Source organism: Syngnathus typhle, linkage group LG17 (genome assembly GCF_033458585.1).
Source record: "Syngnathus typhle isolate RoL2023-S1 ecotype Sweden linkage group LG17, RoL_Styp_1.0, whole genome shotgun sequence".
Taxonomy (NCBI): Eukaryota; Metazoa; Chordata; class Actinopteri; order Syngnathiformes; family Syngnathidae; genus Syngnathus; species Syngnathus typhle.
In genome coordinates, this window is record NC_083754.1 from 5893742 (window position 1) to 5911625 (window position 17884).

The 17884-nt window shown below is 41.3% G+C and overlaps 1 protein-coding gene and 1 long non-coding RNA gene across 2 annotated transcripts in view; one reads left to right on the forward strand and one right to left on the reverse strand.

Moving 5' to 3' along the window:
• The window catches only part of LOC133170068 (uncharacterized), a 102772-nt gene that overhangs the window by 12293 nt on the left and 72595 nt on the right, over positions 1-17884 (forward strand). Inside the window, exons 3-5 of the long non-coding RNA XR_009718492.1 lie at positions 14266-14332; positions 17125-17234; positions 17599-17736. This is a non-coding gene — a long non-coding RNA (uncharacterized LOC133170068). The remainder of the gene's footprint in view (positions 1-14265; positions 14333-17124; positions 17235-17598; positions 17737-17884) is intronic.
• Positions 10461-16145, reverse strand: LOC133170049 (transmembrane protein 235-like). The gene is made up of 4 exons (XM_061302695.1): positions 15721-16145; positions 14398-14475; positions 13786-13923; positions 10461-11883 (listed from the first exon to the last, which is right to left on the reverse strand). Exons 1-4 carry the CDS (start codon positions 15890-15892, stop codon positions 11642-11644), a joined length of 630 nt encoding a protein of 209 aa, XP_061158679.1. The 5' UTR covers positions 15893-16145; the 3' UTR covers positions 10461-11641.

Sequence of the window (17884 nt, forward strand, 5' to 3'; positions counted from 1 at the left end):
AATCTGGGTGCGTATTATACATGGGTACAGGCTTTTTTCCAGCATCAACATGCCATTTTTAGGGTGCGTATTATACATGGGGGCGCATTATACACGGAAATAAACGGTATTAGTATGAGCACAATGCAAATTCAATACATTTCATACAAATTCAAAATGTGTTTCTATTAGTTCTTAATAAATATAAATTATGTATAATGTTTTTATAGTAATAGGTATACATAATATAGTATACATAAATATTATACAATGACATCTTCAAATTTGTTTATTATAGAAAGAAAACATGTAGAGTGTGAGAATGATGGGCCCAAAACAGACCCTTGTGGAACACCACAGGAACAGAAAAACTGGCTAATGGGGACCAACAAGCAACAAAAAAAGTCTACTCTGGGCTCTCTCTTCTGAGCCCTTTACTTCATGTAATATTTGTCTGACACTTCACCCCAAATAATTTTACACTCTTCACGCACCATAAATATTTGTTCAATTGATTAATTAAATGTCAATACCATAACGTTGAAACCAGTTTAGATTCTAATATGGTAACAGATGCTAAAGGTGACATAAAATTAAATTAAATTATAGGCCATATTCTGTAATGTATAATAAAAAGCTTAATTAAAGGTCAGAATGAATTAAGTTAGCAGACTTTGCACTCGCTGCTTGTTGATCTTATCCGACCTTCCTTTTTTTCATCTTGTGCTTCACTCACTGAAGTCCATGTAGTAAACAACCATCAAAACCAGATGACATCCAGAAGCATTAAGGCGCTCTATATTTACAGCAAGCTGCTAAAATGACGGATGTGCAGGAATCCACAGTAACCTCCCGCGCTGTTAACGGGAAAAACCGCTCGGGCTTGGACCTGCCTCCACAGCACTTTTGCTCACAAGCAGTCTGGGCTCTGATTTGTGAACTGTCAGGAAACAATTAGAACTTCCTCTGTACCTCTGCAGCTTATTGATACGAGACTAAATTAAGACGTAGGTGTAATTCACTGCATGCAAATGCGTGCCTATCTTGTTTTTGTTTTGTAATTGCAGCATTTTGAATGACGTCGTCACGTTGTGTGCAAGGCCCACCGGGCTGGCTTTTCCAAAGTATGCGAGTAAGTAGTTGAAGCCCGGGAGAGCTTCTGCCGAGCACTATAAAAAGCACCGTGTTGCTCTGAGGAAATTCTCTGGTAGGGACGTCACGTGACCGCCAGCGGATACTAAATAGCCGTCACCATGGATACATTGATACAGTACATGCGTTCTTTCTGACTGTTGTGTAATTTTCACTTTGTGGAAACGTGACAGACTTACAAAGAATTCCGGTTTCTTCAGAATTATGAATGCAATCTGTCTCACTTAACTGTGTTATTTTTATGTGTTGCAATTGTTTGAGTGTGTGCGGGAAAAAATTGGGAATGGGCTCAAAGTGACAGGAAATCAAAGTGGAAGACTTCCTGTGTATTTCCTGATATGGGTTAAGGGGACTTTATTTTTTTTGTGCGACTTTTCATAATAGAAGTTCCTTCCAAGTATAATGCTGCGAAATAAACCAACCTTTGGGGGCTGAATTTTCAGAACATTTACGACTGGACTATGGAGCCATTATCCGAAAAAATGTAAATGGCCACTTAGATAAAATCCCTGTCTTTGCGGTCACGGGTTTTTGACTTTTTTGTGCATCCACTTAAGCTATAAGTACCTACTCAATTGTTTGTTGCTAATGTGCCTTCAGGGGCTGCATTTTTTATAACATTTACAGCTGTGGATTAGAGCCATTTTTTTTATGGAAATTGCTGCTCTCAACCAAAATAGTTGACTCCCTGTGTCTTTTCAGGCTTGTATTCTTGAGACTTGAGACTCATGATAAAAGTGCCAGCCAAATTTCATGTTGCTGAGTCAAACTGACTTAAGAGGCTGAACTTTCCCCCGAAATTTGTGGTCTTCAATTAGTTTTGGAGGAAATGCTTCAAACCAAAACTCAAAAATCAAATTTGCTTTGTCTTTTAGGCCGTGTGTTCATGAGACTTTTCTTTTTTTGTGTACCCACCAACTTTCATAATGCTTAGTCAAGCTAGTTCTAGAGGCTGGATTTTCAAAATAATTTGGAATGTGCTTTGGACTTTTCTTCACGGAGCCTTTGGTGAATAGGTTCTTGAGACTTTTTCTGCATCTTTTCATAATAGATGGGCCTACCAAATTTGATGTTTCTAAGTGAAACAGGGTTTGGTGGCTGGATCAAGTTCATATTCCATGTGACTTGAAGTTGACCTATTGGTCTGTACTAAACTTCACAGAAGAGGGAGGGACTGTATCGCATGTCAACACAAGATCATTTTCACCTAACGTGCTCCCTGTGACCTCAGCATGTCGAGGCGGCATTTTTATATGTGCGAGTGAGACGGGCACAAGCAGCCAAAAGTGGCTTCCCGCTCGTCTTTCCACCGGCTCGGCCTGTTTACAATTCCACAACTGCCGGTTGCCATGGAGCGCGGTCGTCAATGAGCTCCAGATGCCAGATAGCACGGAGCGGGCCAGAATCTATGAGTCATCAGGGACCAGTAAGTCCCGCCCACCCCTTCAGTCCAAAGTGTCTTCTCCGGGCACACTCCTCCTGTTCCTTCATATTTTGTGATTTACTGTCAGCCCCCCTCCCCCGTGGATCCCCTGCCATGTAAACTTTTATCTGCTTCATCCAAGCATGCAAGATGATGCTTCATCTTTGCGGCACTTTGAATACATTCCAGCTGAGAGAAAAAAAAGGCGCCTGAATGTTGTTCTGTTAAAAATAAAAACAACATCACCGCAGTAATTTGTTTCTGAATCCAAATTGTGATGAGCACATGGCAGCTCACCAGGAGAAACTCAAATAGCGTTCGTTCGACATCATCGCTCAGTGTTCCGTCTTGGCACAAACAGATTGACTCTCGAAGCAGTCGCCAAATCCAAGTTCTTTGTTCCCCAAAAGTTTCTTTTGAGGAATATTTTGTTTTGACTAAGTGGAGTGCCATCCCACAGCAGTGTGCCGTGCGATAAGGTTTTGGTCATCCCTTAATTGTCAACTTGCAGAAACATAGTTGTTTCCCTTGGAATACCCCAGAAAAAGTTTCAAAACAACATCAAAAAAGTATTTCCCAGGCAACATTGTGCTTTTTGTTGCCAGTGGGCGGATAGAAACCAGATTGGATTTAGGTCATGACACAATGTGGTTGGATACCCCCTCGCAGTCATGGCTTTACGTCACATCGTGCATGACACTTTCACAATAGCTGTCGTCAAGTAAATGTAGTCCTTGCACATTGCTAGCTCGACGTAGCGAAATCCCATCCCACAACATTGTTTGCGTGTGACCAGACAGTTAACCTGTTTTAATTCCAGTAGTTTGTTCTACCATTTACCGTTCAAGGGAGTCTCCGATTTCCCTCCGCACGCTGTACAACTATAGTCACACAAAGCAAACACTGCAAAACCAAAAAAATGTCAGCAGAGCAGGAATCCCGAGCAAACTCGGTGTCTGGAAACACCCCGTGAGTCACTGTCACAGACGAAAGCTTGGAGGCTCTCCCTGAGTGAAGTGACGCCCTTCTGGTTAGCGAACGCTCGAGTTGCGCAAACACGACCCTCGTTAGCTGCGCCATGGCAACCAGAAACATAGCAGCAAAAAAAAAAAAATAGACACTTGTTTATAATCATGGCTGAAAAATAAACCAGTGAAAAATCTTCCTTGTTTACATTGTTTTATATTTAAGAACAAATCCTGAGCAGGATCTGTTGGGAAATCTGTTCTTGTTATATAACAAGCAGGTCTATTTCAAGTACGGTTCTTTGAACGATTGCCAACAAGAAATGTTAAACAGGTACATGAATGTTTTTCTGTCGAGATTCTCTTTAGAAAAGCGATAGCGTTTGTGGCCGCTTCGTCTGAATTGAGCTGTAGTGTAAGATAGCAGCGCAAGTGATTGTTATCATTCCAGGAAATACAAAGTGACTCGTTTGTGGTCAATGACCTTTATATGGAAGTGAATCTTAAAATACAGTTCTACCAGAATACAGTTTGAGTACATTGAATTAAAAAAGCATTGTCAGTCTCTTGTATGATTTTAGTCCGTAAAAATAAAAGAATTAGAATTTTAGTTTGTTACATTGCCATATTTGTTTGTCTACTTTTATGCTAACAATGACTCGGGCAAATATGCTAGTATGCTAGCAATAGTTGAAGAAAAGCTTGTGGAAAACGAACAACTTGAACAAAGAAACGATACGAAACTGTGATCAAATATTGTCATAAAACGCAGGGTCATAAAACACGCTCAATTGTTTGGAAAAGCAAAGCCTCCCTTCTGCCTAATTGATGAATCAGCGTCGCATTTCTTCCTGCGAAGCGTGCTGCCACTTCCACGGACTCTGAAGAGTGGGAGCGAGAAATGGGCCTGATGTGCTTGGTGCCGTCTTGTCAATCCCGGTCAGACTGTGACTCGTGGATGTAACGCTGCTTAAGATGCGATAAGGATGGCAGACTTCACGCTCATCCCTGTTGTATAATCAATCAGCACTCAAGAACTCGAAAGTGTTTAGCTGCCATTTTGTTAGCCTGGATAACATTTGGGTAGAAATAGTCAGTAGTTATGGTAGTAGTGGGGTAAAGGTGATTTACGGAAGGCCATTTCCAGCATGTTGAGTCATAAAGTACACATGATGACTGGAACGTGAGCCATTCATGCATTTAATACCGTGCTAGCTGCTAGCATGACACACATCCTGCCCTTGTGCATTTTATCGGGAAATTGTCACGTTTCATAAGTTCCCCCCCAAAGTGTCGACAGTGTTGTGAAATGGCATCAGAAAATGAAAGATTGCGTTAATGTGAACTTTTTGTTTGGTTTCCTACGAAAGCAAATTTTCTGATGTAGTGCAGTACATCAGAAGTCATTAACCTCTGATACTACACCACATTTGCGATAAGGCCTCAAAAGACTGATAAGCACTGGTTGTATTTTACATAACAAATACGGTTTTATTATTCTTATCGTCTGGATCACTGGGCGGGGCCATGTGTACTCTCATGCTAATATTCTAATATTCAAAGAACTGAATGAGAAGTTTGAGGAATGTGAGTCACTTGCTGCGGCACGTCAGGAAACCACTCACTTGTTCTCGAAGACAGGAAAACTGGAGTTTGAATGATAAAGTTTTCAAAGGAGAAGATGGTGATGATAGTGCTTTCTCCGTAATTCGTCCAATCACATTTTTTTGAGCAATGGGATTTGTCTGCCTGTGCACAGCGACGTCGTGCTGCTTTAAAAGCAAGCCAAATAACATGCTGGGGGGAGCACAAACAACAATCAATATCCACCAATGTGATTGAGTCATCCATTCATCAGTAGGCTGTGTGTGTGCGCGTGTGTGTCATTTGTGTGTTTCAGCAGGCTTTGATTTCATCCAAATGCATTCATCAAATGAAACCTTGGAGCAATGCAGATCGGATAGAATTGCCTTAAGGGATTGCGTCAATCCGAGTGCCATTCATGAAATACAGCAGTGCAATGTATACGTACGCACAGCTACATTGGCCGAAAGTATTAGAATTTTAGAATTTTTTTATTACTGCATATCATCCAACCCGGGGAGGGGGGGGGCATAGAAAAGAAGCAGTCATTACAAACTTGAAAATGTCAGAGCCTTATTTTTATTTTTATTATATTAATTATTTTCTGTTATGCTCCTCGGGAAAATATTTCACCCTCCCAACTCACCTCAGTGACTATACTAAATAGTATCACTTGTCCATGAAATTGACGTATCTGCATATTTTTTATTTTTATTTTTATTCAGAAGCCTTCATTTTTAAATGTCAACCTCGTGAGCAGTTCTTCCCACTAATGCAGATAACCTTGCTCGAAAGTGCCATCCAATGTCCGATTCGGCCAGCAATTTGGCTCAAGGACGTTCTTTTGCCCTGTCGTTCATTCGCATAAATAACTTTTAGCCAAATTATGCGGACAGCACACCTTTACAAAAAACAAAAACAAAAAAAAACCAGTATGTCCAGCTTACCAAATGACTCTCGTGGGAAGGAATACGTTTTTCCATGACGTGCGCTCATGAGCTCATGGGCAGTTAGTTGAGCGTAAACACTTGCAGCTGCAGGGTCTTACATTTTCAATCGCAGGAATTCAAACTGTGCTGAGCAGACACTTAATTATCATCGTGCAATTATCTGTTTGGATGCATTTGTACGAATACAAGTAACCTGCAACACTTGAGGGCGGTTTGTTCATAGAACCACCAAAACGGAATTTGCATCGTTTCCACATAGTAGTCCAGCCAATGTTTTCTTTTTTTTTTTTAATAACCATCAAAAAGTTATTTATAGTGAAATTTCAAAAATGATCACTGTCTGTCCCAAATAGGTCTCAAAATTACAATTTGTCATTAATTTTACCAATGTATTGGCAAATTCTTTTGTTGCCAATCCCCTTTTTTTTTTAAAAATCAATCTCTGAACAATCGCTTTGACTTCTGATGTCCAAAGTAGTCATCCATTAACTTATTGTGTTTTCAAGTAACCCCATCCCTGACAAAGAATAAATGGACACACCCTGTCTTAAAAAAACACTTTCCAGCAAACGTCTGCGCTTATCACTGCCTTATCTCATGGTATGTTCAATTTGCTCTGTCTGTCACGTGGGACCGTTCAGGTGTGCGGCCATTTTTACGGTTGCTGCGGCTTCACACAAGTTGCAGACGAAAAGTTTTATAAGACCTGCCCAATGAGGAAATGAGGAAATGATCCATCCATCTGTTCAGATAGACCGACGGACAGACTGATAAAGAGACACTCAAAAGCACTTTCGCTATTGCAGAAAACCCAAATGAAAGTCTTTGCCCACAAAAACTGCTCTCCAGTGGTTCCTCTGATTATTTAGCTTGTTTTCAAAAAGCATCATCAAAGCAAGCCCTGAGATTATTTTTTTTGTCCAGAGCGCGATTGAATTCCGGGTATCGGATAGAGCAATTTTTTCTTTTCCCGTGCACGGTTGAATAATTGTCCGCAAACAACCGAGAAGTGGAGCTCAATGAACGGGGACGGACGCCATTTGTCCTGGCGAGAAACCCAAGCTCCTCCGGTGTGAGGTCATCGTCAGCGAGCGCTAGTGGGATCGCGTGTCGGCAGTGACCACATTTTTAATCTACACGCGCGTACACCGACACGGCTTTTTACCACTAACCTTTACTCCAGTTTCTTTACTCAGAAGACAAAAAAAAAAAAAAGTTTATGACAGTGATTTTCGTTATCATCTGCTTTATCATGGTGTGGTTTTCCTTTATTTCGTTTGGCAGAATTTCACAGGAACTGTGGCCACCTGACAGGGCCACTAATGTGGAATCACAAGCGTTATACATTGGTTTCCTCTTTCTTAATAACGAGACAGTATAACTGGCGGTTGAGCGAAAGGTCCTCTGACAGTCACATGATTGAAGTTAACCATGTGAGCTCATGTGGTGATGTGGTGAGCGTCGCTGAGCTCATTTTAGCCTGTGAGTCACTCGGTGAGTGATAGTGACTTAGTCACATTAAGAACGACCACCTCAGCTAGTTAACCTCGTCACCGCATTGCCCGGAATTCGACAATCGTCTAAGACTGCGTAGCTACTTTGACGATGAAGCTGCAATAGAAACATTCAAAAGTTGATTCGTTCGGAATGGCACTGGTGTTTTTAACCACAGTGCCATCTGCTGGATCTGGCGGGGCAATGCTAGCCATGCCCCTTTTGTGACGGCCAAAAAGCTGACGGCTCATGTCGTAGCACGTTCAGGAAATTGTGGGGGGGATGTGTTTTCAGGCTTGTAACGATGACCTCATGTTGGCTCTTCCCGTCTTGCCTTTAATTGAGCTTCTCAGGCTTGCCAGTACTAGCATGTCATGCGGGTTTGTGGTGTTGGTGGGTGGGGGAGGGGGTAGGGTATTGTGGATTAATACTGCCCATAGTCAACATACTTCTCTCCAATGTTTGTTGTGACAGCAGGAGTCAGACTGATGGCGCTGCTCGACATGGGGGAGATTAAAGTAATGTGCACGGAAATATGGCACCATTGTTTGTTGGCTATTCTGGTCTGAGCCGCAAAAATAAATAATATAATAAATATTTTGTATGCGCTGCAGCCTGCTATACAATTGTCTGATGGTGGCTAGTCCTAATTATTTTTGAGGTTCTACTTGGTGCAAAAAGTAAAACAATGCTAGATTTTCAAATTGCTTTACTGCAACATCCCCACACTGGAACTGAAGCGGCGTATCTGAACATTACCATTGACCTACATTCCGCAAACACTACCTGCCACATGGACTGACCCCTTTCCAATCAATCGCAGGACATCAGTGTACGTGAATGCAAGACAAAGAAAACAGAAGCCACTGTTCAATCAAGAATAGATGCTCACTGTCAGCTGACATGCTGGATTCCAGGATGAGGTCAAAAGTCTTGGACGGGTCATGTCCATTCTTTGGCTGCTTGTTGACACCTTATAAATAAATCCAAGCAGGCGCAGCGTGATGAGAAGATGATGGCACGCTGACACCTAGTGGATTATGGGACGCCAGTCCAGAGCCAGATAATGATTGTCCTAGCGTAGCCAACAGGATGACTAATTACCGAAGCCTGCAGGCTTTGGTAATGACTTTGCCTGTGCAATCTCCCTTCCGTCAAAAAGAAACCAGATGATTCATCTTTACCGCCGCGTTTAACTGTTGATTTCGTTTGTTTATGGGCCACGTACGTTCCTCCGGTCCCGAGTAAAACTTGATCAGCTGTGGCGGTTAAAATATGGTTGTCGTTCCCAGAGTGACTCCGCTTCAATTTTCACGAGAAATATTGTCACGAAAGCCGCTGTGTTCTTTTACAGGGAGAGTTTTAGGTGCCATTTGAATTCACGATGGTGTGCCCAGACAAGTCTTTCAGCAGCATCCACGGTCAAAGCGGCAAATGCCCAATTTCTTTTTCGATTTACCGTGACGGCGCTGACTTACCTTTTAGTACGACGTTCATATGTTGTTGCCTAACAACCGATCCTAACCACTTCATGTCATTGAGATTGGAGTGTCATTATGCTGAGTACAGCTTCGCACCCAGGAGAAGACAATGCTTGAGGTGTGAAAATTGCTGAATTAAAACTTGAATAAAATACCAATTCAAGTTCATGTTCACAAATAAGAAAATTGGGGTTTACGCAATCTTCCCATGGCGAATTTTGAACTCGTACACATCTCCATTCGGTCTCTTTGTTTACCTTGATGTTTTCACTCTTGAAGCAGTAAGCATGAGTCAGAAAGAAAAATAAAGACCAGTTATCCCACTCAAGTTAAAAAAAAAATATGCAAAAACAATGTTAAGCTTGGCATTCATCAGATCGCACTTCCAAACCTGAAATGAATGCAGATGAAGTCGCTAACAAGCTCAGCTCTTCAAGCGAAAGGTGCAAATGCCACCGTTGTGCATTGAGCTCCGTCACCTCCATACTGAACCGACCTCCCAGCATGGGAGCTGTCTGTAATCAAGTAACGGACCATGATGTGTGATTGCTACTAATTACCAGATCTGGACGTTGCTTCCCTGCACTATTTGCTCGCATCATTTAACAACATGGCTTGGTAATTGGGCTTAGCTTGTGACTTTAAGCTGCAAAGTGGAGATAAAGTAGAGCCGTGCTTCAAGGAGAGCGCAACTTCATTGTTTTTCGAGAAATAGAGGCCCGGGAGGCGGGTGAAGGAGCTCGCCAGTGGAGACAAAGATGAAGGAGGGTCGCGCAGTGTTCTTTCTACTTCCTCCATCATTGTGCTGCTGCACATTGTGCCACTTTTATCAAGGTGGGCACAGGAAGTCCATTCAGAGAGAATTGCGTGCCCCCACACAACCTATAAATGGAATAATGAGCACGGTGCTTGTGTAATTTTATATTAATCATATCCAGCCTTCAGACTCTGTCATTATAGCTGATGAGTAGCACTGATTTAGGTCACTGGTCCTTCATCATTGAAGAGCATATTTCATCACTATCAACCATCTAGCAATAAATTGTCACAATCATTAATTGGAAATTGCTGTTGATGTTCCACAGGGGGTCAATGCTTGGCCCACCAGCATTGGCTCAGACAATATTTTCTGAAGATAACCGCTATTCGCTCACAAATTCCTATTTTGTGCTTTCTGTAACGCCATCAAAGTTTTTGAAATTAAATAATCTGTAAATTATTTTTTAAACAAGAATTATTTTTACACTTGAACACTAACATGGCATTCATTATCGTTCAGCGTTAGTTTGTATGTTGAAAAACATAAAAGCTCATTAAATAGTATCCCACAAGTGTCTGTGCTCAGACCATTCATGAAGATAAAAACAAGAAAAATATTTTCATTTGATGTAATATTTATCATCGACTGCACACACATCAATGCCCTCTTCACATATAATTTTTTAATACATTACACTTTGACACGAAACACCAAGAAAAATGAGTTACATATACACAACATTGTTTTCTTCTTCCACCATAAAACTCCAAATTGATATCTTGATTATACATTTATGGCTAAGTAGCCTTCCCTGATGTCGCTTAGTGATGCAACTTGACAGAACATTAAAAACAAATTTGCACCACCCAAAAAAATTAACCAATGCAAAAAATAAGTTAAAGCTACAACAACATACGCTGAAACAAAAGCTACTGTACGCCAGAAAGCCACCAAGAAACGTGATGTTTGCAGTGACCTCTTTGAGAACTCTTTGAGAACAGCATTTTTTGGGGGGGGCAAAACAGCATTCAACTCTGAATGAGGAATCAGTTGTGGGATTCCACAGGGAACTGTCCTGAGACCACCATTATTGCCTATCATTTGTATGTTACAGCAATAACTGTACCCAATATTCCAGTTTAAATCCTTAGCTTATTGTTCGACTTGGCTCATGCTTGTTTACCGAGATTGACGCGGTTATTTCCCATGATGCACTAGCCCCGCCCCCTTCCACCTGTTAACATTGAGAAACCAATAATACATTATACAAAATCATAACATGCCTTGTCTGCTGTGACATTGAAGCCCAACATTGCTTCGGTAGAGCTCAATCGATTACAGTTGTTGTTTGTTCATAATTACAAATTGTGAAATGATCAATACAACAAAACTGAAACGAATGCACAATCCCATTTTTCTACAATAAGAAATAAAAATCCACATACAATGACAAAATTGAACCTAATAGACAGTATTCACATAGAACAAGATAGGCTTTTGTGGCAATTTATTTTTTTTCCCAGGAACTGACCTTTCACTAAGACCCATTCCCTCTTGGTAACGGTTGCTAGCATTAAGGTTCAAGAACTGACACATGCATTCCCCAGAGGAGCATTATCAAACTTTTTGGGGGAAATTACATTTTAGGGTGAAGCAGCAGACAAAAGGATGCGCAGTGTTTTTTTTTTTTTATCAGGAGCTTGCATTTGTCTGGCTTACATACTTCAGCATTCTGGAAACTGCATTACAAATAATGGTTAAAATGGGCCAGTGGTTGAGTTGTGTGCTCAACTGTGATTGGCCCAGTCTGCATTTTTAGGAGAGTATGACCATACCCTGCAGACATTTGACATTCACAAAGTGACGGCGCCGCCACAATCATAGCGTCCTTTCATTCGGGTGATTTTGGCGGCCATCAGGAGGAGAAGGCCGGCGCCCAGCTCCAAAGTGAAGGAGACCCACGCCATGGCGAAAGACCAGCCGAACGACACCCTCACATAAGCTAACTCCTCCTGAGCCACAATTCGCCGGAACTCCTCCATGGCCTTGTTGGAGTATTCGATGTAGAGGCTTACGCCAGTCAGGGTAAAAAGACCTGGACAGATGAAAACAACAGATGGGATTCAACTACCGTATTTTCCGCACTATAAGGCGCACCGGTTTATAAGGCGCACCTTCCATGAATGGCCCATTTTAAAACTTTGTCCATATATAAGATATATACATTTGGCCCGCGGGCCGGACTTTGGACACGCCTGCTGTAGTGGCTCAATATTGGTCCATATATAAGGCGCACCCGATTATAAGGCGCACTGTTGGCTTTTGAGAAAATTGGAGCGGAAAATGCGGTATTTAAAAAATATATATTTTTCTAGTTATTTTTTATGTTGTGTGTTTTCACCTAAAACACTGGTTCCCCCACCAAAAAACAACAACAGATAAAAATGCTACTGTAGAGCAACTAGCCGTATAAAAAAAATCCAAAACAAATCAAGCCATCTGTCCTCAATGACTGGCTAATGAAAAACAAAAACTGGCACGCTCATTATTTGAGCGATTAGCGTTTCCATTAAGCCCGTCATTTATCAGCATCATATTGTTTTTGACCGCTCAATTGTCTTGTATGACAATCAAGGTCGGCTGAAAGCAGAGTCGGGACCGTTCAATTCGCCACAAGTTGGTGGACTTGCATGAAAATCATTTTCTTGAGACAAAGCATGTGTTTCTTGATGAAATCATAAAGCAAAGCCATAATCATGACCCATCTGAATTAGTTAGAAAACGAAATTTGATTCCGGGCTCATTTCAATGCTGCGGCTTCCACTGATGAATCTTTTCATTTTTTACATTTCCTTTCCGAAATACCTTAACGCAACGTCCTCGTCTCGAAGTGGCTACTGAATTCTCACCGAATGATGGCTGCCTTGATTTGCAAAACAAAAAAAGGGCTTGGTTATAAATGCGGCATTAAGAACAAGCAGTGCGAGGTGTCACAATAGCGCTTTTAAACACCTTTGAACCCCCGAAAAAAGTTTTGCAACAGCAAAAACAACGGAAATAAGCTTTTGAGTGTCTTTGCCGAAAGAATATGTCATGGCCATTACGAGATCTTAAAAGGCTTGCAGTGTTTTTCTTTCACACCATTAGAATTGTGCATAAAATGAACTCGGGCCGGAAGATTGAAACATAAAGAGCCGTTTTTTTGTCTGAGACATATTTGCAGTGATGTGCAGTTGTTGCCGCTCTCCTTGGCAAACAGCCATTTCTCTTGACTTACTTTATGGACAGTGCCTATAAAATAGTGCATTGGCGCTGCATGAAGCCTTGCCACAAAAAGATTGCTGAGGGAAACTCATTAGTATTAGATGAGCGTTTAGCAGCATGGCAGTTCTCGTTACGGTGTTTTGTTGTCCGAAAACCTACAAATCCGATTTTGCTTTTCTTCTAGTCGAGGAAATAGAGGCCCCCGGTGAGGACAATTCGTTCGTAAAAGACATCTACAGAGCTTCCTTGAAATACGGGCAAGGCCGGGCAATCAATCTATTATTTATTTAATTATTTATTAATTTATTTACAATTTTATTTGATTAACTCAAGTTTGTCAGGATGATTTAAAAAAGAATAAATATATGTAGGTGTGTATAAAGTCAACCAAAATTGTGTATTCAAAGTCAACTACGGTAATTCAATTCCGTGAAATCAGTTGCTTGGTTTATTGTTTCCAAAGCGTAAATCCGGACGGTTGTAAAAGTGAATTAGTGACTAATGCCTCGGTCAACTGGAATAATTGCCACCTGTTCACTTTCACAATGGAATGTACAGACTGCGTATTGACGAAGGGTGGAATGAGATTCTGACAGCTGCCTCGAGGAGGAAAAAAAAAAAGTCGTGGAGAGCTGAAAATGGATTCTCAAGGTTCATCTTGAGTGGAAACAAACAAAGCATTGAGCCCACACGCGTTACAGAAGAAAAGAAAAACAATGGCATTTGGACCTACTGCAGATGAGAAAGTGGAATGCGGTTACGGTCAACAGCTTCGGGCTGTAGGCCAAGGAACTGACGAGCCCGCAAATCCAACCAAACACCAGCAACACTAATCCAAATGGCAATATGATGACCACCGCCTTGTGCAGAGCTGAAAGAAAAACACACACGAAAATCTCATTAATCACAAGACTATGGAATTCCTATTTGTACTTGTCATCCAATCGACACCCTACAGCTGTTTTTTTGTTGTTGCTCTAATAATAGACAATTGGTGAGAAAATGAAAGTGATTTTAATCGTCCGATTTCCCATTCCGGCATATAATTACCCGAGATGAAAATGTGTTACAAAGAGGCCTGTTTTGAATTGCATTTAGTTTTTTTTTTCAGTATGTTTGTTCTGGTTTCCACAAATGAGTTGTGCCCATTATCGACTGCAAAGGGTAAGGATCCGAAAAAAGAAAACTAATTTTCACTCTCCTGTCATTACAGTTGGCTGCACTGATGTGTTGGCAGTGACCAGCCACAACCAGCAGGTGGCGTTGAGTGTCACAGAACGGTAAGTCAAGATGGATGGACCAGTGACAGTATTTTTTTAAACGCATAAAAAATACAAACGCTCACTGAGAAGGTGCCGCTCCACTTCAGACAGGGCCGACATGTTTGCCGTAAAGGAAGAGATGACGGAACTCTTGTCTGATCCTGAAAATGTCAAGAGAAAATGTTCAACGGGAGATTAGACTCATCGAGGCAAACCTGCTATTTGAATGCCACGCACAGAAAATGATGTTACTTTAATGGCTGTAATTCTGAAGAACTCGTATAGGAAAGGATCAGAACCTCATTTTGCTTCATTAATGACTCATACATTCAGACACCCGTTTTGCCGTGTTAGAGAACATAAGTGCAGTGTGAAAAGCCTTTATGGCAAATGTTTTTGTGGTCTTGGCAATTTTTGTTAATTGTGAACTTTTAATAGCTTGCTGACAAATTGTTGGGTTTCTGGAGTGTCGACCCACACACTGAGTGTGACACAACCATTGTTTCTTTTTTGCGCTTCATTGTCCGGGCTCTCCATCAACACTTGCCTTGTTGCAACTCCCTAGATCTGTTGTCATGATAATGAGAGCTAGCTGCCACACAGTCGTTGGTGTAAAGTATGTTGATCCAACTCAAATTACTAAATTATGGAAAAAAAATGCACAGGTTAAAGCCTCGGCTGGGGGGGGGGGGGGTCAAGTGGCTTTCTCCCACGTCAGCAAAAGCTGAACTCCTTATTTCTCCTGATGCTGTATTATCAGTACGCGAATGGCTGTGCATTACCATAACAATGCGTCTGATTCTTCAAGTTGCTTGGAGTACACGGAAGGATGAGCAGTGACGTTCAAATTGAAGCCCATTTTAAATTATGCCTGCATTCAAACGTCGTCATGACAATTGACGCCTAACTGTGACACATGTTGGGATTTTTGCAGCCCATTTTATTTTGCTGCCCATTTCATTTTGCAGCTGCGTTGGCAATTTCTATACAAGGAGGACTTGATGAGATGAGGTGTTTCAAGTGTTACTTTTGTCTGAAAAACAGTATTTGAAAAGCCACTTTTGCACACTGAAGACCCCGATTGCACCAAGATAAGACAGGGCGCTGGGGGGTGGGCGTTTTGCAATGAGCTTTTTATAGATGGATGCCGTTGCTGACTTCAACCCTCCCTATTCATCTAAGTCTGTCCAGCTTTACCTCCCAGGGCCTCCATTTGTCACCCACCCATCCATGAACTGATCACAATTCAACTACCGTTCAGCTACCTTTGTTCCAATCAAAATCAAATCAAGGACGTGCGTCTAATCAATTCCAGTGCAACAACGGATATAAAAATAAAATTAAAAAAAATCTGAAAAACTTGTAACAATGTGCTTTTCAGTGCAGCAATCATTAAGTTCACGTACCTTCATTAATTCTCCACAGTCCGGAGTAGGAACTCAGGTCCTCGGAGTCGGTGTAGTTAGGTTTATTCACATCGATGATGTACCAATAATCAGTTCCGATTGACACGGCGAGGCAGCAAAAACTGAGCAAACCCGAAAAGCCAGCAGAGAGAACTACCAAGCCGTACCTCATCGTGAAGGTGAGTTATTCAAATACTCCGTGCATTTTTCCACTAGAAAAATAAATAAAACGGATTTCACAGCGATCGTCCAAGACGCGCAAAAGCTTCGCTTCTTAATTCACTCTGAGTTTGTCCCTACCGCTCCCATTGCAAATGGGAACATTTGATAGAAAAATAACACTTTGTGCTCACTTTTTCTGCAAAAATAACAGCCGGAGATGCTTCTGTTTTGAGGGAGGTCACTGACAGGTGATTCGCACTCAACAGGGCGAACGAGCGACTGGGTAGCGACAAAAGTGTGACGAAAGCAAATCATCGCTTCCGGCTTTAGATTTCAAAATAAAAGTAACCGCTATGGTTTGACTTATGCACTGCGTATTTATGTTACTCTCGTTTCCGGTCTCCGTGCAGGGTATCGCAATAGCTCTAATTAAATCGTTGTTGAAAACGGAGTGACATTCTTTAAAGAAACCAAGTCTAGTCGCTGTTTTATAATGTGAAAATGTCGACTTTATCCAATTCAGAAGAGAAGAAGAATTCAACACAGCATCCACCCGTAAAACAAGTAATATTTATCGAACAAACACTTTGGCGGGAGAAAATGGTAGCCCTCTGCTGAAGGTAAGTATTTACTTTGGTCCCCCATGGAGAAAACAGTAAGAGGTCGATTGTTGGGAGAGGGAAGAGATGCCACTAGCTTCTCAGGTAAATAATTAACGCAGTAGGGTAGTTGAACAAATAAATTGGGATGTATCTTAAAAGCACTTTTAAAAGCGGTATTTCTTAACAAAAACAAGGCTTATTGATGTGAGGAGGATGTTGTAGAAGCTCTTGTTTTCCCTTCCAAAAGGAAGATGGCCGCCTAATGAGCAGCGCTTTTGGAGACAACTAGAGCCTGATAATGTACGTGCTTTGAACACTTAATTCCCTTTCACTACCACAAATAAGTGTGTCCACTCCTTGGTGGAGAAGAGAAGAGACATTTCCAAACAACTGGGCCTCCACTTATAGGATATTTCAACCCCGTTCTCGTGTAATGAATTTCTGTGATGATCTCTTGTGGGGGAAAATGAACATCTCTGCTACAGATCTTACAAAGCTGCTCTCTCAAAAGAGTGATGTTCAAAAAAAGAAGGCAAGACAGACTTTTTTTTCAGTGGTAGAAAATGTTAAAATGGAGAACAAACAAAACCACACACAAAGGAGCACACTGAGTCTTGATTGTTGTCTTCTTGTCAGGCAGGATGTTGACGTTTGGAAGATTGTGGCAGTCACTCAAACGTGGACTCGTAAACATGAGAAATGCTGCATTGTGGAGGAAAAAACGGCAACGCTGCAATTGAGCGCTCTGCGGTAAGCACGGACAATGGAATGACGCGAGGTTCTCTCTGGATTTAACTTGATTACTTGACATATAATTGGTCTTCGCAAATAAAACATTTTCATCTTATCAGGTTGGGTCTGGAGGACACCAACATCATCAGCAGACTCCTGTTTAATTTGCAAGTCATGCATGATTTATCCTCCATTTTTGGAGTCAGCCCTTGACTGAGCTGTCTATTCTTCTGGAAAATCACACGTTGGTTTTACCATCTTAGCAAGATAACAAAAGAAGAAATATGTTGCTGTTAACCTGATTTGAAGATAACCTACTCATTTTCTGGTGACCACTAATGAAAAATATTTGTGACTAATAATATATTTGTGTTCTGTTTAGGATGTCAAGGTTGGAGCTTTACTATACAAAGTTGCCTGCATGGCATAGCTCTTTGTGGGCTTGATTGAACAGGAGAGCAAACTTTTCAATATGATCCTCAAATGCTCTCAGTCAAAATGGCTCGCTGTGCAACTTCAGGTAAGATCTTTTTCCATTATGTATTTTTTGCATTATGCTTTTGATCAAAGCTGGAATCAAGTGACGTATAAGAAAGTAGTAATAGATATTTTACTTTTACAGGCTTGATTAAAATTGTTCATATGTTTTTTGTAATTTTGTTAAAGAA

Bases quoted from the DNA above. Each gene is read 5' to 3' on its own strand.
- LOC133170049 (XM_061302695.1), bottom strand. From the start codon at position 15,892: ATGAGGTACGGCTTGGTAGTTCTCTCTGCTGGCTTTTCGGGTTTGCTC. The intron at 13,924-14,397 runs GTGAGCGTTTGT...TTTTTCTTTCAG, and splicing joins AGTGGAGCGGCACCTTCTCA to CTCTGCACAAGGCGGTGGTC. The intron at 11,884-13,785 runs GTAGGTCCAAAT...TCATCTGTCCAG, and splicing joins ATTCCACTTTCTCATCTGCA to GTCTTTTTACCCTGACTGGC.